Source organism: Chrysoperla carnea, chromosome X (assembly GCF_905475395.1).
Source record: "Chrysoperla carnea chromosome X, inChrCarn1.1, whole genome shotgun sequence".
NCBI lineage: Eukaryota > Metazoa > Arthropoda > Insecta > Neuroptera > Chrysopidae > Chrysoperla > Chrysoperla carnea.
In genome coordinates this window covers 32,598,683-32,624,760 of record NC_058342.1, presented here as the reverse complement: position 1 = coordinate 32,624,760, position 26,078 = coordinate 32,598,683, and the positions used below count along the sequence as shown (strand labels likewise).

The 26,078-nt window shown below is 33.4% G+C and overlaps 2 protein-coding genes across 8 annotated transcripts in view; one reads left to right on the top strand and one right to left on the bottom strand.

The window, feature by feature from the left end:
- Positions 1–1,119: 1,119 nt before the first annotated feature.
- LOC123302725 (endoplasmic reticulum aminopeptidase 1-like) lies at positions 1,120–12,563 on the bottom strand. Of its 2 annotated transcripts, none has more exons than XM_044885790.1 (14): positions 12,351–12,563; positions 7,404–7,556; positions 7,120–7,308; positions 6,973–7,055; positions 6,138–6,518; positions 5,851–6,076; positions 5,482–5,636; positions 5,021–5,428; positions 4,728–4,962; positions 3,283–3,466; positions 2,993–3,214; positions 2,205–2,477; positions 1,920–2,142; positions 1,120–1,372 (listed from the first exon to the last, which is right to left on the bottom strand). In XM_044885790.1, exons 1-14 carry the CDS (start codon positions 12,379–12,381, stop codon positions 1,229–1,231), a joined length of 2,907 nt encoding a protein of 968 aa, XP_044741725.1. In that variant the 5' UTR covers positions 12,382–12,563; the 3' UTR covers positions 1,120–1,228. The 2 variants fall into 2 exon arrangements, with proteins under 2 accessions (XP_044741725.1, XP_044741724.1); XM_044885789.1 differs by lacking the exon at positions 12,351–12,563 and adding an exon at positions 12,202–12,326.
- The window catches only part of LOC123302709 (E3 ubiquitin-protein ligase HUWE1), a 37,249-nt gene continuing 12,799 nt past the window's right edge, over positions 1,629–26,078 (top strand). For 3 of the 6 annotated variants that reach the window (XM_044885759.1, XM_044885756.1, XM_044885760.1), the window contains exons 1-8: positions 1,629–1,648; positions 17,633–17,913; positions 17,985–18,224; positions 18,667–19,187; positions 19,581–20,161; positions 21,657–23,720; positions 23,919–24,554; positions 25,040–25,833. In XM_044885759.1, coding sequence (XP_044741694.1) covers positions 17,650–17,913; positions 17,985–18,224; positions 18,667–19,187; positions 19,581–20,161; positions 21,657–23,720; positions 23,919–24,554; positions 25,040–25,833 — 5,100 coding nt within the window. In that variant the 5' untranslated portion in view covers positions 1,629–1,648; positions 17,633–17,649. Of the gene's footprint in view, positions 1,649–15,744; positions 15,783–17,620; positions 17,914–17,984; positions 18,225–18,666; positions 19,188–19,580; positions 20,162–21,656; positions 23,721–23,918; positions 24,555–25,039; positions 25,834–26,078 lie in introns of those variants that run through there. The other 3 variants (XM_044885761.1, XM_044885757.1, XM_044885758.1) reach the window with 3 other exon arrangements.

Sequence of the window (26,078 nt, the reverse complement as noted above, 5' to 3'; positions counted from 1 at the left end):
TAATAGAACTAATAATATGATGCGTTACGTTACGTATGCGTCAAAACTATTTTCTTTTCGTTTATTGTAATAAACAAGAAGCTTAATTCTGCAATTTTATAGCATTCAACTTCATCAACTTGAAAAGAGCTGATGATATCGAAACCTCGAAAATCCTTGGAGAAACGGATCGTTTACAATTCATTCACTGGATTCGGATACTTAAGACCGGTTAGGATCACTTGTGTGCGTTTTATAATTTGTGACGAAACAGCTAGGACTCAAATTTAAATTTGTAAGTAACAACTAGAGGCTTTTTTGTGCCTTGGCAGAACATTTCGGGTGTTCATGATTTCTATCATGCCATCCACGAAATTTAAAATTTTAATCGAATCCCACTTTTTGAATTATAAAAAATGATCTGAGATCCTAATTTATGAAAGTTTTCGAGACATTTTTGAAAAATTCAGAGTGAATTTAAAGTTAAAATGAATAAGATAATTTTTTTAATGATATTTGTTAAGGCCAACAAATTATGGTTAGGATGTTAGTGGATCCAACCAATTCAGAAAGAGAGGGGAATTGAATCCGTTTTTTTTTTCATTACCAACATTCTAACTCATTTATTTCCAAATTGTTTAGAAAAAACAGTCTTTACTCTTTAGGATTTCGGTGTGAAAAGGTTTTTTAAAAGAGATAGGGATAAAACCGTAATTTTTTTCAAATTGAAATATACAAATATACTCAAAATGAATTATAACGACAATGAAGGGACCTACAATTATGATCGTTATAGACGAGTAATTCTAATGACGATTGGGCGTTATTTTATCCGATGTTATTGTTGTGGTAAAACAACGACTGCAAAGTGCTGCCACCTTCAATGTTATATTAGAAACTGTACATTCAGTATCTATAGTATCAAGAATCATAGAGTAAACTTTCATTTGTCAATGTTACAGTAAAAGTTCAATCAACTTTACTGTAACTTGTATATAAAATCACTTCAGTTATTATAACCGATATATTTGGATTCAGTTTGGATTTTGCCGATTGGTCGTAATAAGCGATTTGTCGTTTTAATCGATTTTGAGTATATGTTTTTTTTTTTTTGAGTAAAGAGAAAATTGTTTTGCTGGGCTATTTATGAAAACTTAATAAATACAGATTGTGATTGATGTGTAGATGAAAATCCGATATGAAAATCAAGAGTTGATCCCATTTTTGTAAATTTTTTTTTAAATTTAGTCTAAATTTGATTTTGTTTCAACCAATTTGATATATCGTTTTCGTTATGGTTCATCCATTGTATATTTAGACGTATCATTTCTAAACTTTGATTTAACGCTATTTTCGCTGGCCCAATATCTATTTTTTCAAAATAAGACATTACCTGAAACAAGAATTATTACAAATATTTAATCAAACCTAATTATAATCGCATTGAAGGGACCGAAGGGCAGTGGTGTAACTATACCATCTGGGACCCGTGTAGTCACAGGAATTGTAACAAATAACATGAATGCAGTGCATACTTCAAGAAAGCTGCAGGACATAAAATGATTCTTTATTAATAATAAATCAGCAAGGTCTCTAATACATGAAGACTTTTCTATTTCATCTCTGAAAGTGGACCGAAAACTGAGAATTTCCTTGGAAAATGATTCAGGTATGTCTTTTTTTATATATATCAACAAATTCTAGAGCTTTTTTTTAAATAAATCTGTGTCATGTAAATTTGAAAAGTTGAAGGCTGCAAAACACTGAAATTGGAAAACTGAGTATTTTATTTTGCTTGTACCTGAGGTACAAAGTCAAAAATTTATTTCTGAGTGCGCGACCTCTTGGGTCGGGGGCCCGTGAGATTTTGCCAGCCCTGCCACCCTATAGTTACGTCACTGCCGAAGGATCTTAAGTTCTATTTTGAAAAAATCACTCACTTCTTGATAATCATAAGGCGTTGATAAATAGGAAGTAACTGTTGAAATGAGATTTCCTAATGCTTGGGATTCATTACCAAATAACGTATGGATGTCCGACCAATATGCTTTCAAATGTCGCCATGCTAACAATTGACCTTTTGGATTTGTCGCCACTGATGACAACACAACTTTGACATCCTGTACATTGACCATGTCCCGATTTAAGGATGTCAACAAATACCTATCAATCAAAATCATTTATGGATAAAAGTTTCAAACAAAAGTTGTAAGCATTAGAGATACCTTTGTAACAGCCATGGATCTGATGTTGCACCTAACGCATTCATTAACGCTAAACGTTCCTTTGTCGTTTTCGATTGGTTATACTCTTTCCAACAGTGTTGCCATTCTTGTAGGCCGCCATGTTTGATACCAGCCGAATAAATTATTTCTTTTAAATTTGGCGAAATTTTATACTGATCTGTCATCCATTTATTAAAACGTGTGCGTGCTTCTTTAACCGTACTTTCTACATCACTTAAAATCGCTAGCGATAAAATATTTGAGCGTAATAATCTGTGGAAAAAAGGAAAAATAAGGAGGTTTCAAATTTACACATGGAACCTAGCAGTCTTCTTTGCGGGTGTCAGCTCCAACGTACGACTGGAGTTCACTCCTTAAGTGTTGTATAGTGTGCTGTGCCCGTCAGGTTATTGTCAGTTTCAAACAATAGATGCTTTGTCGATAGGACACTAGTTATACAGGCGCGTTACTAAAAAGTGAAAATTACGCACGATAGATTGCGTAAAAAGAAACCTTAAGGAGTAAACTCCAAAAAAGAAATTTTGAAATCGCTTCTGTCGGGTAGGTTTTTAACATTTCCCGGTTTAATTCGACTAATGACTTATCGTCGACAAATTTATGGAGTGAAGGTGGAAAAGTTTTCTAGTGGTAACGGTAGATAATTCAGGCAATATTTCCTGGTGGAAAAACTCCACTCCTCTTCTCCAGTTGCAGTTATTAACATTAGATGAATCCCCTTGAACTCTAAATACTCAAAATCAAAAGTGTTCCCCCCTCGGTCGACTTACTTCATTATATGGGATCCAGTATCAATCCAACCGACATATTCCGTAACCGGTTGAATTAGTTGTCGAATATATTGCATAAATAATTTATATGCTGCGGACTCGGTTAAAAATCGACTCCATGTTTGTAAATGATTAACCGCTGTTTTCCAGGGCGCATATTCTCGTTCCTTTGTTAAATACAGTGATAATTTTAATGGGACACTTGCATTAATTAAACCAGCTCTAAAAAAAATTTAGTCATCGTTCAATTAAATGTTTGAGAAACATTTGAGCAAAATTAAGGAAATTACCTTGATAAGGAAAATACATCATCAATTAAGTTGGCTCGATCAGCCGCGCTAAACGCAGTGTGATTTTCATATAATGTTTCGATTAATTTCATCCAAAGGGAATCGTCATACATTGTTCGATAAAATCCAGTTTGTTTAATATTAAATTTAATCCATTTTACTTCAGGTGCGATTTCTAATTTTCCTATAAACAATAAAAGTAATTTGGATCAAAATTCAAATTATCCCGGATTTTGTTGCAATAAATTTTTATTTCTGATTTCGATGAAACTCAGTATATAAGGTAATTTTGACCCAAAAATTACAAAAATCGTATTTATTTAATGATTGGACACCTAGTTTTCGAAATAACGTCGAAAATCGCTCCGAAATATCGCTTTTCTCAGAAACTATTGGCCCAATCGTAAAATGAACCCGATTTTGGAATTTTTTGGGTCAAGTTTACCTTATAAACAAAGTTTTAACAAATTCCGAAGCGAAAATTTTTTCCCGTTTTTTTCGATTTTTTCTAAGGGGTACCCCTTAATAAAAATTCGATAAATCGAAAATAAATTGTTATTTCCGATTTCGATGAAACTCACTATATAAGGTAATATTGACCCAAAAATTACAAAAATCGTATTTATTTAATGATTGGACACCTCGTTTTCGAGATACCGTCGAAAATCGCTCCGAAATATCGCTTTTCTCAGAAACTATTCGCCCAATAGTAAAATGAACCCGATTTTTGAATTTTTTAGGTTAAGTTTACCTTCTAAACAAAGTTTTATCAAATTCCAAAGCGAAAATTTTTTCCCGATTTTTTCGATTTTTTCTAAGGGGTACCCCTTAAGAAAAATTCAATAAATCGAAAATAAATTGATACTTCCGATTTCGATGAAACTCAGTATATAAGGTAATTTTAACCCAAAAAATACAAAAATCGTATTTATTTAATGATTGAACGCCTAGTTTTCGAAATAACGTCGAAAATCGCTCCGAAATATCGCTTTTCTCTGAAACTATTCGTCCAATCGTAAAATGAACCCGATTTTTGAATTTTTTGGGTCAAGTTTACCTTAGAAACAAAGTTTCATCAAATTCCAAAGCGAAAATTTTTTCGCGTTTTTTTCGATTTTTTCTAAGGGGTACCCCTTAAAAAAAATTCAATAAATCGAAAATAAATTGTTGTTTCCGATTTCGATGAAACTCAATATATAAGGTAATTTTGACCCAAAAATTACAAAAATCGTATTTATTTAATGATTGGACACCTAGTTTTCGAAATAACGTCGAAAATTGCTCCGAAATATCGCTTTTCTCAGAAACTATTCGCCTAATCGTAAAATGAACTCGATTTTTGAGATTTTTGGGTCAAGTTCACCCTATAAACAAAGTTTTATCAAATACCAAAGCAAAAATTTGTTATTCGATTTAATAAGCAAATTACTTGACTAAAAACTTACCGTCGGTGCTATTTAACCATAGAGTATGCTGTTCCTCGGGATCCAAATTTGTAAAATATGATAATGGAACATACCACTTATAATCGAATATTGATTTAACGGTATAATTAGATCGAGTTTCGTTCCATTCCGCAGACAACAAGAACCGTTCTTGTGTGATTGATATAACATTCTCATTTCGAGCAACTCGAATTAATGGATAACCCATTTGTAAGGTCCATGTGTCCATAATGGTCTAAAACACATATTCTACATTTTAAACAGAGTTACTTCCATATGTAGAATTTGATTACCTTAACTTCCATGGTATAATTGGTATTTTGAGTCATGACAGTCCAAAGTTCTTTGCTTTCCGCATTACCATAACGATATTGATTTAGAAAATCTCGTAAACCATATCGAAAAGTTTCACGTGATAAAAATTGATCTAACATGTTTAAGATAGAAGCCGCTTTATTGTATGTCATTGAATCGAAATACGTTTCAATATCCGCGGGTTTATTAATTTGTACGGCCACTGGATGACTATTCGCCAATGAATCCAATTGTAGCGCAGATTGAGTTTTATCTAGGATAAATTGTTCAATTGTGCCCCATTCTGGATAGATATTATCGACTGCTAAATATTCTAGGAATCGGCATAAACCTTCATGTAACCATAAATCGTTCCACCAACGAATCGTAACCAAATTTCCAAACCACTACAAGCATGTTTATTAATTTTTATCCAAGAAAGAAAAATTCTGAAAATTACCTGATGGGCTAATTCGTGCGTTACTGCTATGGCAATACTTTGATGATCCAAAGCGGTTGTATCCAAATTTTCATATAACAATCCATTACCGCGATATGTAATTAAACCCCAATTGTCCATAGCACCAGTTGTAAAATCCGGTATGGCAATTAAATCTTTAAAAAAAATTCAATTTTGAAGGGAAAAGATTGTGTATTTTTAGAAAGTTTAAGAAAAATAAGTTTTTTTTGGGTTGCCAAATCTCCGGTTGTGAGTCTTCGATTTTCGTAGTGCGTTTCTGGACTCCGATCAAAGATTTGGCAACCGTTCAGTAGCATGTTTTAAACGAGATCCAGCAAAAATTTTCCATCAATTTTTCATGATAATTACCTTGTTTTGGTAATGGGTATGAGACCATAAAAAAATCTTCAAAGAAATCAATTGTTTTGGTTGCAATTTCCATAGCAAAATGAGTTTGATTTAGCAAAGTTCTTGGGGCATACACGGCAACCGGAACTTCATTTTCGGATTTACTGGTTACAAACGAATAGTCGCATACCACAAAGGCGACTAAAAATGTACTCATTTCCACAGATTCTTGAAAAACATCTCGAAGCTAAAAGTATAACATAATTAATCGAAACACGATTTAAGAAATATTTCTTCCAAAAGCTTACCAATCCAGTTCCCATATAGAATCCTGTATCTTCCGTATTCAAAACAGGCATATTACATAAGGCAATATGAAATCGATCTCGAAATATCGATATTTTAAATCGTGCTTTTAAGTGTGGCTCATCGAAACATGGAAATGCTGATCTGGCATATGTTGGCTCAAAGTTTGTAGTTGCGAGAAATCTTGGTACACCATCGGGAGCGGTATAACTGGATAAATAAAATCCTCTTGGTAACTTTTGTAAGGTAGTCGTGTATCTTAAACTTAAAGTGTAGTTTTCGCGTTTGCGAAATTTTTCCTTAACTTCAAGATACATTTGTTCAGCTGGTGGATATTCTAGAAGATTTGCTATTTTTATTGGACCTTTTCGATCTTGGAGTAACTACAATTGAAAGCATAAATTGAATTTTTAGTCAAATGAATAAATTAACTGGAAAATATTTTAAAATGTTGAAAACCTGCCGCAAAAAAAGAATTTTTGATAACGGTCTAAATTTCTTTTTGAAATCTTGCCTAAAAAAGTTTGGCCAAAAATGGCACGTAGCTTTACTGGAAGCCTTTTCTATCAGGGTTAGACCCCAGGTTCGTGATCAACGACAAAAAAACCCAGCTAGAGCCAATTCCGAAGGCAAAGTATTCATTTGATAGGGTATTTGTTGTGGGGTTGGTTTGGGGGATTTAAACTTCCCCAATTTTAAAATGAAGGCAGAGGTTAGTATTGATGAATTGCTCTAAACGTCTAAGGAACACTTAGCTGATAGTTTTCAACATTTTGCAGTATTTTCCGGTTTATTTACTGGACTAAAATTAAGGGATACTGGGAATGGATTACTTACTTTATCCGTAATTGTTAATTGGCTACTATGGAATACAATATAATTTGTATCTTTATCAACTTGAAATTCAATATTTACTTGCCCTAAAAAATTTCGAAAAAAATATGAAAATTTTGTAAAATGTTTCGAAAAATTTGAAAAAGTTACCTTTCACTTCAAGTGTTGTTAAGTTTGGCCGAATTGTAATATTATATCGAAATGGTCGAATAAAATGTGGTAAACGAATATTGTTCCATGGGAATACTTGGCCATTTGTTGCAATTGGCACAAATGGCTTGGATGAATCATACTCTTCGACTTGGAAGTTTGATGGTTTTTCTCCCGCACAGCTACATTCTATAAAATATTTATTTTTCTCAATCACATTCAAATTTTATTCAATTTTAATAATTTCATTAAATTTTTGGTCATACCGAGGTACAGAAACTTACCACTTTGGGGCCCTGTATAAGCGATGATAATTGACACAGCGAATATTGTTATAAATACAGCCGCTGTAATCACTAGCGCCTTATTTTGCGAGCACACAGCAACACCGTGTTTTTCGTATAAACTTTTTTTAGCCACTGGTGGGCTTTCCGTTCCTAAAAAATACATTTTAAAATATTTGCTTTTTTCAGTACAATGTGGCATTCAACAAACGGTACGGTACGCTAACTAATTTTTAAGCGATAATTACTTTATTCTAACAAACCAGGTTCTAAACAAATTTGTTGTAATTCTCCAAGAGCGTACCCTGTTTTTAGTCCAAGTGTGCAAAACACAAATTTTTGAAAATATACTTCTTTATTTTTATGATGCGCGCGCACAGAGAGTGACGCGAAAACTACATGTTGAAGTTAGTTACATTTTTTGAACACCATGAAGATAGTTGATAAAGGAAATGTTACTCTCAATAGACGAGGATAGCTGCCCTTAACTGTCCCCTCTTGGCGACACCTGTGCCAGTATTCATTTAAGTCTAGAAATCAAGACTTACCTAATTTTGCACCAATATCGAGAGTGTCAAATATTGGCTCAAACCTGGGTACAAGTAAAAAGCGCTTCGGTTGGCAATCAAAGGCTCGGGTTAAGGGTAACAAATTCAGATTGGTGAACCAACGCTGTCCCTGCCTCGATTTTGGGATTGGAATATCAAAGGATTGTTCTTCCAAGTTGGTCTTTAGGAGTTCGAGCTTGTACTTTATTAATCAAGCTTTCATTTATTCCTCAAACAAGGATAATTTTTAGAAGAAGTACTTAATTTTTTGAAAGTAGGATCGATTACAACAATTTTGTTTTTGAAAATAATGTTTTTGGAGGGTTAAAAAACAATTAGTCTTGGGGGAGGGGGGGATGAACGATGCTTAGTTTTATTTTTAAAGTGATAAACACAGATAGCTAGACAGCTTTTTCGATAATGAAAAATACTATTCAAAAATACACATATTAGAAAAAAAATCGAAAAAAAAAAATTATAATTTACTTGCTAGCAATTCGAACAAAATCAAATCAAAAAAAGATTACTGCAAATCTTTAATTTAGTTAGGCGAACGCAATATATATTTTCTACAAAAAATTCGCACTAAATGATTGAGTTAATGAATAAAACAATATGAGTTTCGGAGATTGGATATCGATGTACGGTTTTTTTTATGCAGATGTTTTATAGACCTTTTTCGAAACTCGTCTTAACTTTACATCATTATTATGTGTAGATTATGGTAGAATGGCTGCCCTGGGGTGGGACAAGCTTTCAGTGACCGAAAAAAAGTTGAACCATCCCCGACCACTACTCCATGAACCATTTTGAGTTGTTTAAGAACAGCAGGACTGCAGGAGTGCTTTGACGTCAACGGACTTTAGGTCATACAGGTCGTCAAAGAGAGGCTGACTCAAATTCATCTCCTCTGACATGGTAGCATTCGTCAGACGATGAAGAGTCAGGTGACTGGGCCATGTTAAACGGATGCTTCCTTCGCTTATTGCAGGAAACACTAAGAGCTTAGAGATCTTAAAAACGCTAATTGAACGACATTTCCTTGATTTTTAATTGCAAATTTGCAAATAACTTCGAATTTCTGGTTCGAGTTATAGCGTATAAATTCATAGAAATTTGATAGTACTGAAGGAAGTAAAATCGGATATCAAAAAACCTAAGAACTATCAAATTTTTCATCTCTCTAGGTCATAGTTTCCTAGAAAATCGATGGAAAACAGTCATTCAATATTTTGAAAAGGTTTTCAACGCTAGAAAGGATAGAACATTGGAAATATTTCAGTAGCTTCGAGTTGTTGATATATTATATGTAATTGCATGCCAACCCCAACCGGGAGTTTAAAATTAAGGGGGAGGGTGTTGATTTTGGAATAAACACATAATAATGAAGTTTTGTGACAAAATTGGGAGAGTTGTTTTTAAATACGAACACATTTCTAAAATGGTCATCTATTCTAGAAAGAATTTGATTATTTTCGATATCTAATCTCAAAAATAATAATTTGAGTTGAATTTATATTAAAAAACAAGAAAGCTATCTATGTCTAATAATACAATAGACGGAGCACTAGCCGGTTATGATTATCAAAACATTCGAAGAGCACGTGTTTTCTTTCATTCTTACGGTATACGAAATCGTGTAGTTTCTTAATGGTCGAAACCCATGGTTTCATGTACCTGATGACACACAAAAAAAAATAAAAGCGCTCTTTGATTTTGGAATAATCATAATAGGCAAGATTCCCGTCTACAACCCACGATCGCAACTATCGATGGATGTTTGAATCAGCGATGTAGGAGATATTTAGAAAAAATGAGCTTTCCTGTTCAGTCATGATAATTCCTACTTAAGAGGCTTTTCGAATGTTGAACAAACTAAATATGAATTGTTTAGCCTATGAGTTCTCACAGCAAAAGAATACGTTATTTTCGTTTTAAGTTGACAATCGATCAGAACATCTGCTTAGAATTAATCAAAAATCGAATGCTGATCGTGTTTTTTTCCTATCACGTTAGCCAATTTTTCTTTGAAATTTTAGAAAATTGTGTCGGATAGAAAAAAAAAGGCCTTTTGTTCGAAATATTTTTTTCAAAACTCTAATCATGGAGCCTAGAGAAGAATACCAAAGTCATAACGTAATCGTAGAAGCTATAGTTACTTCTTGTAACTAACCTAACCACTAGCGTCGCTATTGTTCCTTTTGCACCGATGTGAATATAGTATAATAAATAGAAGTGAAGTAAGCAAGTAATATAACGAAATAAATAACATACAAACGAAATATTACAAAAATTCTTCATATTTTTAAAATCAACTACGCGCTACTCCCTCCACTATTCCGGGGCAAAAGGAACACTACTAACATCTTATTTGTGACAGTCATCTATTTACATGGAGTTCGGTCTCTCGTATAGGCAAAGTTTTTTTTTTTGATTAATTTTAAGCTTAAGGTAGCGGTATTGATAAAAAGTGGGAAAATTTCTCGAAACTAGTTGCCTCGAGCTACAAAGTTTCCATAAACCTCGGTTAAAAACATTGCTCCCCTGAAATTTTGTATTTTTTAGTCATATTTCACTCACCACTCAACATTTACAGGATGTTATGACAAATTGGCAACCTTGTTCGATAACGTAATTTTTTGTAGCTGAAAGCTCTTAGACCATGTTTATGATACGCTAAATGAAACAATGAAATTTGTTGTTTTTTTACACGCATGTCAATATGGGATAAAAATTTGTCCAACCTATTCTACATATATTTCGAACAATTTTATTTTTTACTACTAATCAAAATTTGTTTCTTTTAAATCTACAAATCAATTTTACTTTGAGTTGCATTCAAATTTTTACGAAATTTACAAAAATGTTTTTTTTTCTGTTCGAGTGTTCGAAAGTTATTCCATGACAAATTTACCACATTTAAATTAAAAATTATTTTGAAATGGATCCATTTTTTGGGTCAAAATTACTCCAGGCACTTCGGAACTTGCCTCCACTACACGTAAACATATTGCTGCTCAGTTGAAGACTGGACATTTCTATCTAAAGTTGGGAAACGACCCTACATGGCTTTCAAAAAGAGTAAAATCATTCTTCAATTGGATCGACCCTGGTGGAAAAAATATTTGAAGAAGGAATAAATCTTGATAAGTCTTAGAAAGTCTGAAAAAGTCTGAATGACTCTGAATTTATCAACTTTCTTGGACTATCTAATTCAAAGTTATCCAGGCTAGTCTTCAGAGTTATTCCTATTAGTTCCTATGTGTCCTTGTCTAATCTATATGTCATAATCATATGATGCATACAGATTTTGTGTAATGTAAACAATATCTAGCCAATGACATATAGATTAGACAAGGACACATAGGAACTAACTGGCAGTCTTCTCTCTCATTCATCATATCGGAAATTTTGGGCTATGGCGTTCTCTATGTTTAATTATCTATGCTAAGACTAATCTAATCTAAATCAAATCTAATATAATCTAAATATAAGATAGCTTTGACCCAAACAGTACAAAAATCTAGGACAAAAAGTTATTCCGGGGCAATTCAACAACTATTCCAAAAAATATCCGTCCAATCTCCAAATTGTAGAAACGACAATGAAATTTTTGTGAACGAGTAAAAAATTATGAGATATAGAAAAAATGTTATTCTTAATAAAAACTCGATATATACAGAATATTATAATTATTTAATTTTTGTCCAAATTAAATTTGTGGTCAGATATTAAAAGGGATACAATTTTTGAAAATTTGATGTATCTGCAGATAATTTTGGCATGGAATAACCAATGAATATTTTTACAATGCTGTAACTATGTTTTTTTCTATAGGCAACTTTTGACACATAAAAGAAATATATATTGCCTCTAAATTTATTTTTGTGACCATAGTTACGACATTACGAAAATGAAATGATCATGCAAAACGAAAAATTAAATTAACTGGTGTTTTGAACCCAAGAGAAAAAAGCATGAAATGTTTTGTTTTTTTTTTGTTGTTTTTTTTTTTGAGTGAATAAACCAAAAAAATTTTTGAAAATTTGTCTCAAATAAAAGAAAAAAATGAAAAAACCAAAAAAAAAAATTTTGAATGATTATGTTATCGTGTGTATTTTTTCGATTAAAAATAATGAAATGACCTAAAACCTAATTTTGAATAGTGCCGGCCTCATTTTGAAAATTATTGTAAAACAACTTTGAATTCCTTAGTAAAATTAATGTTTTAAATTTTTTTTTGCGATCACCTGTCAGGAAAGCCTCATCATCAACATCTGAGTCACACATGGCGTCCAATATACGCGGCCTAAGCTCAGCTTTTGGGTTCCGTTTTAACAAATTTTTTTTTTTTTTGTGAAATAAAAACTTAAATTCTAAATCAAACACTCAGAAATACCAGTAAATGGCTCCATTTTTTTTGTCAGCATCAATTTTTTTTTTTTTAAAGAAAATTTTATTTTAAGTCACTACCCCCGCATTTTCCATTTTTCACTAAAATTTTCACTACACATATTTTCACTATAAGTTTTACACAGTTTATGAGTTTTCCATTTTCTCATGTAGTTTCAAAATTTTGCCGTAACGGTTATAAAAAAAATTTGATATGTTGAAATAAAATGCATTTTGTGGAAATATTTTTCTTACAATATTTTGATGTGATTGTAATAACAAGCAACTACATTACACTTGAATGAAACAAGAGCGCGAGCAACGCACATGCTGGAAAAATCAATAAATTCCACTTTAATAAGGGTGTGCTTTACATAACTTGTTTCACATTTGTCCACCCTACCCTATTCAATTCATAACACTTTTATAAAAATATTGTTTTTTTTAAGAGCCCCCTTTATAAACAATCCATTTTAAAAACTGTTTCAATTTAGTTTTTATATTATCACTTTCAAAAAATAATAGAACAGGGCCGAATTTACCATCTAGGTAGCCTAAGTGACCGCTTAGAGTCCTAGACTAAATAAGACAAATTTTAGATTATTTATTTTCACATAGAAAAAAGTTTAAAAAAATAGAAATACGTTAAATGAGAGAAATTTATCATTAAAACAAGTGAAAACAAACAATTGACTGAGTTAATTGTTGAAATATCATGTGTAGACAATATTGATTACGCAATCATTTGTTTTTTTACGTTTTGTAAGTAAAGAAAGGTGGCTACTCTTACACACAAAGTAAAAAGAGTATATCTTTCTTCTCACTTCCTCAAAGGAGATAGTATATGCTATAAGCAAACAAACACATACATAATAGATGTAACGTATAAATTTAAAATATATGCAATACGAAATATGTTTACGAAAAAATGTGTCAAACAAAAGTTGTTTATTTTTTAAAAGGAACATTTTTACATTTAAACTTTTGTTCTATCTCTGACAGATTACAAGATGGGTCCAACGGACCCAAGTTCCAATTGACTTCAGCTTGATATCTCTTTTCATTCTTTAGTTATCGTGTTGACATACAAACAGACAGACAATCGGAAATGGACTAATTAGGTGATTTTATGAACACTTAGACCAAAATATTGTTCGTAGCATCAATATTTTTAAGCGATACAAACTTGGGATTAAACTTGGTATACCTTGATACATCTTACAAATATATAGGGTATAAAATTTTCAGTTCTCCTCCATTTGAAATAGAGCTCAGCTCTAAGTAAAATGCTGCTGTTGGGTTACTGTTAAACAAATTAAAAACCAATCAATAGAGTCAGGATACATGTTTACTCCCTCCCCTGGACCTGAACTTACCATTGATTTAGTTAGCTTTTGAAATTTCTGATATGCTTTCCTCTATAGACCAAAAATTTATGCTTGTCCCCTTTCGACCAAAACCTAAATACGCCCATGTGCTTGTCGGTATCATAGACGAAAACTAACATGATTTTCTGATAGATTTCCATGACCAAAAGCGCGTTAGATTTCCAGGACTCAAAAAAATAAGCGCTGATTTTGCATTTCACAGAATTTCAACATGTTGTTTGTGAGAGTTTGCCTGAAAACAATGGTTTTAATTATCTAAATAAGGTCTTTTCATCATGTCATAAGCGCAAGCGCAGTCACCGTGTTGAAAGAGTGGTAGTTTAAAAGTTTCGTACTGTTTTGTGCAATAATGGTTGGAAAAATAGTATTATCTTCACAAGCATGTATATTATAAATTAATAAGTAACTAAATATTTTTTTAATAATTATTAATTTCATATCTTTAAATTAATGAAAGGAATAAGTACTTTTTATAAGAGATAAGCAAATATTTATTATATTTATTATTTTTAAAAATGATTTATCAATATTGATGAATATTTTTTATTGTTAATTTAATACAGTGTGTCGCATTTAAGATGAAGACACCCTCATATTAATAAAAATATCAATTAGAAATTTTGCACACTCATACAGGGTGATGGATCACATTTCTTAAGATACTTAACCGAAATTAGAACTTTAAACTCAATCTACTTAATTCGGATCAACTTAAAATTTATTTTTGTGTTTTAAAACTATTCAGGTAAGAAAATATGTCTACAACCAAACTCATATCTTAGTACGGGAGATCAAAATATAATAATAAAGAAAATAAGCTCAATTTTAATTGGTTTGAAAAACGAGGAAAACCCACTCTCACGCTACAGAGTTTTTAATCTGTATATGGAGGTAAAACAAAAACAAAAAACAAGTATGTATGTACACGCAGAGCAATTTTTCGGGACCAAATATATATAACGCGCGTTCTCTTGCTTGCTAGTCTTGTTAGTCCTGTAGGTAAGGCCCGAGTACATAATTTCAATTTGAAGTATGATTTGTTTTAGTTTCGAAAAACTTTCTGTAAAAAAATACCAAGTATCTTTTAATTTGTCAAAACAAAAACGAATCGTAATTAAAAATGAAAAATATATGGTACCATAAAATAATGGCGTGTGTAGTATGATTTCTTGTAAAATAAATAGTGCTTTTAGATATTATGTTGGTAATAGTTTAGTTATAAAATGACTGGCTAGAATGTAGATGAGTAACAAAATTACTACAGCCAAACTCCGTTACAGCGATCGTATATTTATAGTTTTTATATCCATTAGTCGTTATAAGCGATATGTATAATACCAAGTTATTACTACGGTTACCAAGCTGTCTTTTGTTTTCAATCACTTAGCCTGATGTGCAGTACACAACGTATGCAACGACCGATGACTAGATTCCGTCCAGAAAACGCGTTAACTTCAGCTACGGGCGTTTATTGCTCAATATATATGTTCTTGGGTTGAGTTCTATTTCTAATAATAGTTGGCCGCAGTGACGGATACAGGATTTCGTCCAGGGGGGGGGGGTTATTTTATCTTCTTCCTCTTTTTTTAGATTTTTGACATTTTTAACCATTTATTTCGAAGTTAATCCGTATGGAAGGAACTTAAACCCTTCCTTCTCCCTTGGATCCATCACTCCTTGCCTGCCATAAACGATAAGTCATTTTATCCACTGTTGTTACAGATGCGGATGTTCAATTTGGATTCCAACCTTCCCAACTGCTCGCAATAATTGATTTTGACTATATCTGTGACTAACTTCATGTGAGTTTGAATGAATATATGTATGTGTACGTATTGTATGTATGTATTGGGTATTACTGTATGTGTATGTGTAAAAAAAACCAATTTTGATTACAATCATACAAAACTGCACTGATAAACTGTAAACGACATAAATATTATTAAAAAAAAACAAAACTAATTTCAATAAAAGTTCTTATATGTTTCAAATTAATTATCTAAGTGATGGATTTAATAAATAATCGTTAATTTATTACCAAAATTATTTAGGTAAATACGAAATTCAATAAAAATATGTTGTGTGTGTTCACTGTTCAGAGTAACAAGGGAATCATATTAATGTCAGCGAACTAAAGAAAAATTAGTAAATATGGCGTCTAAGCATGTTGCAAACAAAATTTCATTGTATTCATACAAAAATTCATTATCAAATTCTTACATGCATATCAATTTCATTTAATTAAACATTTCAAGTAAATTTTTTAAGTGTTTTATTAGTTATTTTTTTGTTATTTTAATAATATGTTTCTGCATGAAGTAGTTTTACTGTATTCATATTTTCAATGTGATTTTTTCTCTATAAAAATTTCTTTTTTCAATTTTCTAAAATTATTATGATTATGAGGCGTGGAGCACAGTTTCTATATTCATTTCCTCGGAAATTTTGATTCAATAATTTTGTGTTTCTTTGTATGATATCACGATGAATGTTTTTTTTTAATGTCATTTTGAGTAAAATTGTTTTTCTTTGTGGCTACTAAATGTTTTTTCTCCATTGTATGTTGAATTTTCACGTAAACAATATTGTTATTCAATTTTTTTTATGTATCCTTTTCTATAGTTACCCACTTCGGTAATATTTTCACCACTTTTCTTTGTAATGTTATGGACAGTTTTCAATGAAAATTTTTTTTAAATTAAAATTATTGCAAATTAATTTTTATGTATTGTAAAATTGACAGAAGTATAAAATTTTCAACATAATGAATTTAGGAAAAACATACCCACCTGTGATTTTGGTAGATTTTTGATTTTTCAACGAGATTTGTATGAAAAAAAAGGGTACTCTATTTATATTGGGCGCATATTCCAATATTCTCGTAATTCGATGCATATTTTTCAAGTAGTATGATTTGTTTTTTAAATTTTAAACTCTCCAAAAAGTGATGTTTGTCACGGCTTTGAAAGATAGATTTAAAAAAAAAAAAAATCATATACCATTAAAATTAAAGAATTGCCCAGTTTTAAGAAGTAGGAATTTGATCTTTTATGTGTCCCTGTATTTTGATCATTTTTACTGCTATGAGTAATAATCATCGTATTCAGATAAAAAAAATTCACCAAGGTAAATCGAACTCAAGTAGTGCCCCCGAGCTACCTAGTGCCGAGGGCTTACAGTATACACCTTGTCTTTTGGAGTTGTACGAGAATATGTAACATATTTCGTGAAAACTTGTTTCTCGGGGGTTTTTGGGGTCGCTGAACACGACTATCACTATGAAAACGGCCTCCGACGTACCTGGTGCCAAGGCGGACGGTATACACCTCGTCTTTTGGAGTTGTACGAGAATATGTAACATATTTCGTGAAAACTTGTTCCTCGGGGGTTTTCGAGGTCGCTGTACTCGACTATTACTATGAAAACGGCCTCCGAGGTATCTGACGCCTAGGGCGGACAGTATACACCTCGTCTTCTCGAGTTTTACGAGAGTATGTAACACATTTCGTCCCTGGACGTCCCTCTTTCGCCCGACCGTGGTACCCAGGTACCTCGGGGATCATTTTCGTAGTGATATTTGTGTAATAATTTTTATAGATGTTCTTCTAATACTGAAGACATCATTGTTGTGGTTTTTAGCCAAGGATAAAAGATAGCTACGGTTCTGAATTCCGTACGGGTCGAGCTAGTTTGACAAAATTTTCATTCCACTCCCTTTTTCTTTTGTCGTTTTTTTTTTTGTTCGATTTATCTTTGTGGGTGTTTTTTATCAGAATATGACGCAAATATGATATTTCAAAAACGGTCCGGAAATTTTTAGTATAACTATGGAAAATGTTCGGCTTACCTTCTACCATGAAAATAAAAATAAATTTTACAATAAAAATTTTTTTTTTTTCAGCTTAGTAGCTAATCAATATGAAAGTTGATCGGACGAGGTTGAAGAAAAGTGCCTCGGACATTCCGCCCGAATGTCAAATTCTCATAGATAAATTACGATTATGTTCGCGGGCAGTTCTTTTGGAAGAACTATCGCGAATAGAAACATGGACATTTGGAAAATGCGAATTATACCATTGGATCGATATTTTAGATACGTTCGATGTGATATTAGAAGAAGCTTGCGCTCGTCAAATAGATAATGAATGGGCCTTAGTCTGTGACGTATATTTTACTAATGATGTAAGTATTGATTGATGATCGATTAATAAATCAAGTAAATCGATAAAAATTAATGTTGAATTTGATTGCAGAATAAAAAGCTGTTACTATGGGTTCTACACTTCACAACACTTCTTATCGAACATTCATTTTCCCGACATTTGTACAATTCAATGGAACATTTGGTTTCGTTGCTATCATCCTCGGACATGCAAATTGTTCTGGGCGTTTTGAATCTTCTGTACATGTTCTCAAAACGTAGTAATTTCATAACCAGACTAAACAGTGAAAAACGACAAACTTTGTTAATACGTTTATTTTATTTGGCTGAGGTAAGTTTTTCATCTTGACAGTTTTTCAACTTGACAGGCTAAAAAATTCTTAACTTAGCACCTTCAATCAGTTGATGACACTTCAGATCTTTTTTAAAGGCCCAATCAGTCTGTTAAATTACCCAGACTTCTTCTGTACACTTCGGAGAACAAGTGAAAAATTTTTAATTGACCCAAGCTACTTCGACTGGTGGTAGCTTCATGCCCTACACAAATACCCAGTAATCAAAATGAACTTGTCGTAGTCATTCCTTGATTCGGTAAATTAAGACGACAAGCTCACGTTTGAGACGACACTTCTCGTATGAAAGAAATGCTACTTCATTCCCTTTAACGCCAGAGTGGCCTGGTACGCAGATTAGTCTTACAGTTTTATTCAGTACCAATTTTTGTTTTTTTTTTGGATACTCAGTAATTTAATTATGTATTTTGATTTGTATAGAGTTGGGGCGGCAAAGATAATGGATTCGGTTTAGCTGATTGCTGTAAAGGTGTGAACACAGTTCCACAAAGTGCATCAACGCTTCACTTTGAATTCTACGAGGAGAAAGTGACACATAATCAAACAAGTCCATTACGTTACATTCATATCGAGAGTGTGGATAAATTGGATAAAACACCCGCTGAGATTATGAATGAATTAGTACAACAGTATCGTATTCCACAAGATAAACAGATGCGTTTATTTACACAGTTACGTTTAGCATGCTGTTTCGCTGATTACAAGATACGGATGTATTGTGTGCAAGCACGTCTACAAGCGTTATCAGTTCTCGTATACTCGAATGCGTTAACGGATAATTTAAATCCACATGTTTTACTGTATAATGGATTACTGGAGGAGTTAGTCGAATTACTTAAATTACAATTACCACATTTAGTTGAAATACGTTCAGCTGCGTTACGAACACTTACATCTATCATACATTTGGATCGTAATCCAAATCCACACTTTCCAAACAAGTAAGTTACATTTTTTTTAATCTGCTCCGAATCCATACCTTTTTTAAAGGTCGAGCCCGCCTGTCCAGTCATTCCAGTCCCTTGTGTACACTTGGTGGAAGGGGTCCCGACCAAGAAAACCAGAAGAACCAAATTCCGAACAACTTAACAGGTCAAAAAGTTCATAACTTCGCACCTTCAATCGGTTGATGACACTCCAGACCTTTTTGAAAGGTCGAGTCCGCCTATCCAATTACCCAGGCTTCCTCTGAACACTTCCAAGAACAAGTGCATACCAAGAAAAACTAAAAGAAAAAAATTTGACTTTGAAAATTTTAATTGACCTAAGCTACTTCGGTTTGTAGTTTCAGAAATATTTTCTGGATGAAATTTAAATAATTGATTTGTTTACAGGAAACCTGGAGCTCGATTACGAAGCATAATTGACGTAACAGGCGCAAGTTCATATCATGGTTTTCTTCCAACATTAGTACGACAATGCATTTCCACATTAATCGGGCAACCCGGTACAACATCTGGACTATATGGGACAGCTGGCCAACAAGCACCTAGTTTTCCGCTACCATTAGCTACCGCACTATTTTCATTTTTATATCATTTAGCTAGCTATGATTCGGGTGGTAAAGCTTTAAAAGTTTGTGGCATGATGGAAGCGTTGCTGCGTGTCATCAAATGGCCAGGAACTGAACTAGATCACATAACGTTTGTAACGCGCGCCGTCCGTGTGATTGACCTCATCACAAATATCGATATGCAAGCGTTTCAAACGCATGGCGGTTTAAATAGTTTTATTACACGCTTACATATGGAAATAAATTACTGTCGTACTGAACAACCTTTTGAAATAGCCGTACCGATTACCACATCCGAGCAAAAACAGATCGAAGATATTCGAGATCAGTTACGATCGTCACATGAACTCATTGAAGATGCTCAAACATTCTCACCAACTGATCAGACAACATCTACTGCTGGTAAGTAAATCGATAACTAATTATGTCGTTTCGACCACATTCCCCCTCTTCAAGGAGATACAATACACCTCTGACCTCATATGTCATATTTTTATGTGTCAATCTGTCTGTCTAAGGCATCGCAGCGCCTAAACGGATGAACCGATTTGGATTTTTTTAGTTTCGTTTGGAAGGTAATTTAATGAAGAGTGTTCTTAGCTATGTGTTAAGTGTTAGTTTAGGGTTTGTATCCGAAACAACTAAAGAATAGGCTATGACCTTCAAAATCGGTTCAGTTTGGAGAAGGCTCATAGGAAAAATGTAATTTAATGGAGAGTGGTCTAAGATATGTTTCAAGTGCGAGTTTAGGGTTCCGTATCCTCAAAAAATTTGTAGGGAGTTTTGTAATAGAAATTTTGTAAATTTCACTTGTAAAAGGTATATTTGAGTCAAAAAATTAAAAAATCCACTTTATTTGACGATTAGATAAATAGTTTGTGAGATATGGGCTGAAATCGCTCCGATTTTGGCTTTATCTCAGAAACTACTCGTCCAATCGTTAAATGAATCCGATTTTTGTGTTTTTTGGCCCAATATTACCTTATAAAATGTGTTTTATCGAATTCCAAAACCAAAAATTTTTTCCCGATTTTATCTCAATTTTTTTAAAAGGGTTCCTCTTAAAAAATTTTGGAAAAAATCGCGAAAATTTTTAATTTCCGATTTCGCTAAAACTCATTTTATAAAGTAATTTTGACCCAAAAAACTCAAAAATCGGGTTCATTTAACGCCTGGACGAATAGTCTCTGAGATAAAGCCATAATCGAAGGGATTTCAGTCCATATCTCGCAAACTATTCATCTAATCGCTAAATTAAGTGGATTTTTGAATTTTTTGGGTCAAATTTACCTTATAAAATGATTTTTATCGAAATCGGTAATAAAAAATTTTTCTCGATTTTTTCAAATTTTTTTAAGGGGTACCCCTTTGAAAAAATCAAGAAAATCGGAAAAAAGTTTTTGGTTTCGAAATTCAATAAAACTCATTTTATAAGTTAATTTTGACCCAAAAAACACAAAAATCGGTTTCATTTGATGATCTGATGAATACTTTCTAAAATATCACTCAAAATCGTACAAAAACAGCGATTTTTCGGATCGATTTCACGTGATATCTTTAACACAACACTATAAATCGTTAAATACTGTATTAAGGCAAGTTTGACCCCAAAAAACACTTAAATCGATTTCATTTAAGGATCAGAAGAATATTTTTTATGGTATTATCTAAAATCTAACAAATTCAGCGATTTCTCGAATCGATTTCAGGCGATAACTTAAAACCAACTCCTCAATCTCAGCCGTTTAGTTTCTAGCCTCGTAGATATTTTTGAAGCTACATGACTTTTCGAATCGTTTCGGTTAAGTCGAAGTCTTGTAGGTTACCTTAAGATAACTGTAACTATTTTTTATGAATATGTCGGTAGTGTTAGTACAACCTTAAAATTATTTTACAGGTACAAACAAAACATGCTTACCGCAAAGAGCCGCATTGTTAAAATCCATGTTAAATTTTCTGAAGAAAGCAATTCAAGAGTCAACATTCGCTGAAAGTATTCGACATGTAATGGAAGGAACTTTACCATCATCGCTCAAGCATATAATCAGCAATGCTGAATACTACGGCCCCTCATTGTTCTTACTAGCAACGGACGTGGTCACTGTGTACGTGTTCCAAGAACCAGGTCTTTTATCATCACTTCAAGATAATGGCCTAACCGATGTGGTCCTCCATGCGTTACTAATCAAAGATGTTCCCGCCACACGAGAAGTTCTAGCATCGTTACCGAATGTTTTCAGTGCGTTATGTTTAAATTCACGTGGTTTGGATTCATTTGTACGATGTCGACCTTTCGATCGACTTTTTAAGGTCTTGTTATCTCCCAGTTATTTAACAGCAATGCGACGTAGACGTAGTGCGGATCCAATGGGAGACACTGCTACGAATTTAGGTAACGCAATGGATGAACTTATGCGACATCAACCTACTCTCAAAGTGGATGCAATGACCGCAATTATAAGTCTTCTTCTCGAATTAAATTATTTGGGCACAGATCCAAAATACGTTTGTTGGCGTGCACAAAACAAATGTGATGTGTCTCCAGTACCTTCACAAAGTCAAACAAACAGCACGGAAGGTGGAAGTAGCGATGAAGAAGAGGATGATGAAGAGGAAGCTTCGACATCCTCACATAATCATCGTGAGGACAGCACTCAAGATAGTACGGCCGCAGCAACAACTCCTAGTAACAACGAAAAAACACCGATTGCCTTAGTTGATTACATCGTGAATGTTACCAAGTTTGTCGATGCAATCTTAAGTAACAATTCCACTGATGACCATTGTAAAGAGTTTGTAGCGCAAGAAGGTTTACGTCCATTGCTACGAATACTTCGTTTACCAAATTTACCGGTCGATTATCCAATTACAGTTGCAGCACAAAGTGTTGCTTCTGTCTGTAAATCAATATTGAATTTAGCTCATGAACCGCGCGTTCTAACTCTTGGACTAACACAATTACTTGATATCGTTGAAAATTTAAAATCACTGAAGCGTAGTCGAAGTAAATCAACGACAGGTTCAGTTTTACTTAATGAATTAGCGAATGCACCTTGTTTAGAAACAGCTTTTTCAAGCTACACCGCAACACCTTTACTGCATACTATGGGCGAAGCTCATGGCTACGTTGTCATGTTTGTACATGTCTGTCGAACTGGACAAAGTGATATACGAAATTTATCTCTACAATATTGGGGCTCAGAAGTTGGATTAGAAGTTTTACGGGGCTTAGCCGAATTATATACAACTTTAGTATGGGAAAGTACGCTGTTATTAGCACTGTGTAGTGATGACATTATACCTGAAGGATGTGATTTTGGACGGGAAGATATGGAGAAGTTAATCCCGTCGGACATTAAAAACGATGATAGTTCACATGACGAGAGCAGTTGTAGTTTAGGAATGACTTCGGCTATGGAAGCGTTAAGTACAACTGATAACATGGAAATTGATCATGAAAGTGTGGCCACACAAACAGAGCAACGAGAAGAACGTGTCTCACCCACATCTCAACAATTAAAATATATAAAACCGTTGTTAGGAGCATCGTCTCGTTTAGGACGTGCTCTAGCTGAATTATTTGGCCTGTTAGTGAAATTATGTGTTGGATCACAGGCTCGTAGTCGACGAGGACAAAATAATCCAGTGACGTCAACAATACCTAGTGGAGCAGCTCGACGTGTTGCTACTGCATTAAATGTTTTGCTCACGCAAGGCATGTCTTGGAATTCATTGCCACCGTCACCAATACCGAAATTTCGTTTAACGTTCTTGATATGCAGCGTTGGATTTACAAGTCCAATGTTATTCGACGAGAAACGTTATCCTTATCATTTAATGTTATGCAAGTTTATGAATTTGGGAGGACAACAAGCTTTCTTTGATACATTCAAATGGGCATTATCTGGCGGTGGACAATTTTCTTTGGAGGAAGGTTTTGAACATCCAGATTTACCTGATGGTATGTTCTAAAATTTTTTATTTATTCTTACTAATAATAGGAACGCGATTTACTTATTACGATTACATTAAAATTTTTTTAAATCCGCTAAGCATAAATTTCCATAATGCCTCAAAATTAAAAAGGCCTAAAATTAATTAAAAATTCTATTCTTGTTGTCAATAATATTTTCTGATCAAAATGTTTTGGTTATTTCAGGTACTGGTGAATTTTTAGATGTTTGGCTAATGTTATTAGAAAAAATGGTAAATCCAACCGCATTATTAGAATCACCGAATGTCTGTTACACAAAACAAACAAATCCAAATCAAAAATCAATACCACAAGGTCCAAAAATCGATTTTGACCCACTAAAATATTTAATTCATATACAAAAAGCTGCATTCGAATGTGTTATGTTAATGTGGGGCCGTAAACCGTTAAAAACATACGGAGCACGTATGACCGAATCAATTTTAAGTATTTTAAGACACATACTACAGGGTGAGAAAGTGATTAAGGATGCATTAGCGAAACGTGCAAATGATAAAACAAAATCAACGGATATGGGTACGGATGATGTTACAACTGTGGCACATGCTCGTGCTGGCACATCCGGTACAACGAATACAACAAGTGTATCAACTGGCACACCTGGTAATCCATCAATATCGATCATCAGTAATGTTCGAACGGATCAAATCAATCAAGATCATTTACAATTGTTGATGGATATGGGTTTTACTATGGAAATGTGCACTGAAGCGCTACTTAATACTCATAGTTTTGAGCAAGCCACCGATTATTTGTTAAATAATCCGAATATTGCGTCACGTGGAGCGGAAATGGAATTAGGTAAGCAACTTTATTTTGTTTATTTAGAAAAAAAAGGAATTGTGCTTAAGCATAACATTATCACATATATCAAGGCATTCCTTTTATTCCTGTTTTCTTCGTGATAAGACTTTCTGTAACTACGAGGAATTGAGTATCAATTTAGGTTAGCTTAAAGTGGCTGTCTTGAGGTGAGACATACTTAGACCAAAGGGTCCGTTGTGATCGTAACATCGCTGCACATGACAGTGTTCAGTTTTATACATTCACTTATTCGGAAATAGCCGTCACTTCCGCTTGATACAAACTATAGAGACCCGGAAACCGGGCTGATCTAGTTTAAAAAATCAAAATCGGTTCATCCGCTTAGTCGCTATGATGCCACAGACAGACAGACACACACACATAGCGGTCAAACTTATAATACCCCTTTTTTTAGTTCGGGGGTTAAAAATTGAAAATAAATTGCCGATTAAATTTCTAATTGTATGTTTTTTAAATAACAGGTGAAGATGATCAAATTGTGAAGGCAATAGCAATGTCTTTGGGTGAAATTCCAGCTCAAGAAACGCCAAAAGAAAATCCACCACCAGAAGATGACACACCATTAGATAGTGAATTAATAGACAATTTCGCGAATAACGTTTTACCCGTATGTTTGGATCTATTAGATCAATTACCCGATTCCGTATACTCGGTGTGCGAATTAATATTTGCATTAGCGAAACGTAACGGCGATACCTATCGTCATAAAATCGTGCATTCAATTGTTTGTGAAATTGTGGATAAAATATTTTTATTGTTAAATACCGGATCCGATAAATCGTTACATACGTTAGTGAATGCGTTAATCAAAAGTGAAACTGGTTCTCAAGTTGCTGTACGATTACATTTGTTAGCGTTAATCATTGATTCGCCAACACATAAAGAAATGAAAATACCATGCGGTTTAGCGATTAATCGTGAAGGTTTACTACAGATTTTAGTGAAATTATTAATTGGGGCAGAACAAGCGTTAACTGATGCACCCAAAGAATTGTTAACATGTACACCTAAATGGTTGTCACCTTTGTTGCTTGTGCTCGATTTGACGGATAAAGTTGCTCGACAAACATTCAATAAAGCACGAATGCATGAAGCAACTACATCCAAATGGCAATGGTATGATATGGCCGTTGGAAAATGGAATGCATATTCATATCACAACAATGTGGTTATCGATGCTGCGTATTGGAAAGGGGAGCCAACAGTTCGAGTCACTTGTGGCCGACGTCGATACACTTTACAATTCACAGATATGGTAAGAAACGAAAATCAATCTTGTTTTTTTTCGTAAATTTTACGCCCATTTATACTTTTTTTCGTGTTATATAGTGGAACCTCGATAAATCGAACCTCAATTAATATGTTATATACGGAGTCTGCTTTGATTGCTAGATACGTTTTGAGCTATAGTAATCGATAAGAATTCTAATCAGGAAGTTTATGTCTTTGGGGGTGACCTCCTTTGTCCTTTGAATGGTCTCTAAACTTTCTGGGGCCCTA

Coding starts and splice junctions, on each gene's coding strand:
- LOC123302725 (XM_044885789.1), bottom strand. CDS start 12,241: ATGTGTGACTCAGATGTTGATGATGAGGCTTTCCTGACAG. Junction 6,077..6,137: donor TCTATATGGGAACTGGATTG/GTAAGCTTTTGG, acceptor TTATACTTTTAG/CTTCGAGATGTTTTTCAAGA. Junction 2,478..2,992: donor ACTGGATCCCATATAATGAA/GTAAGTCGACCG, acceptor TTTTTTCCACAG/ATTATTACGCTCAAATATTT.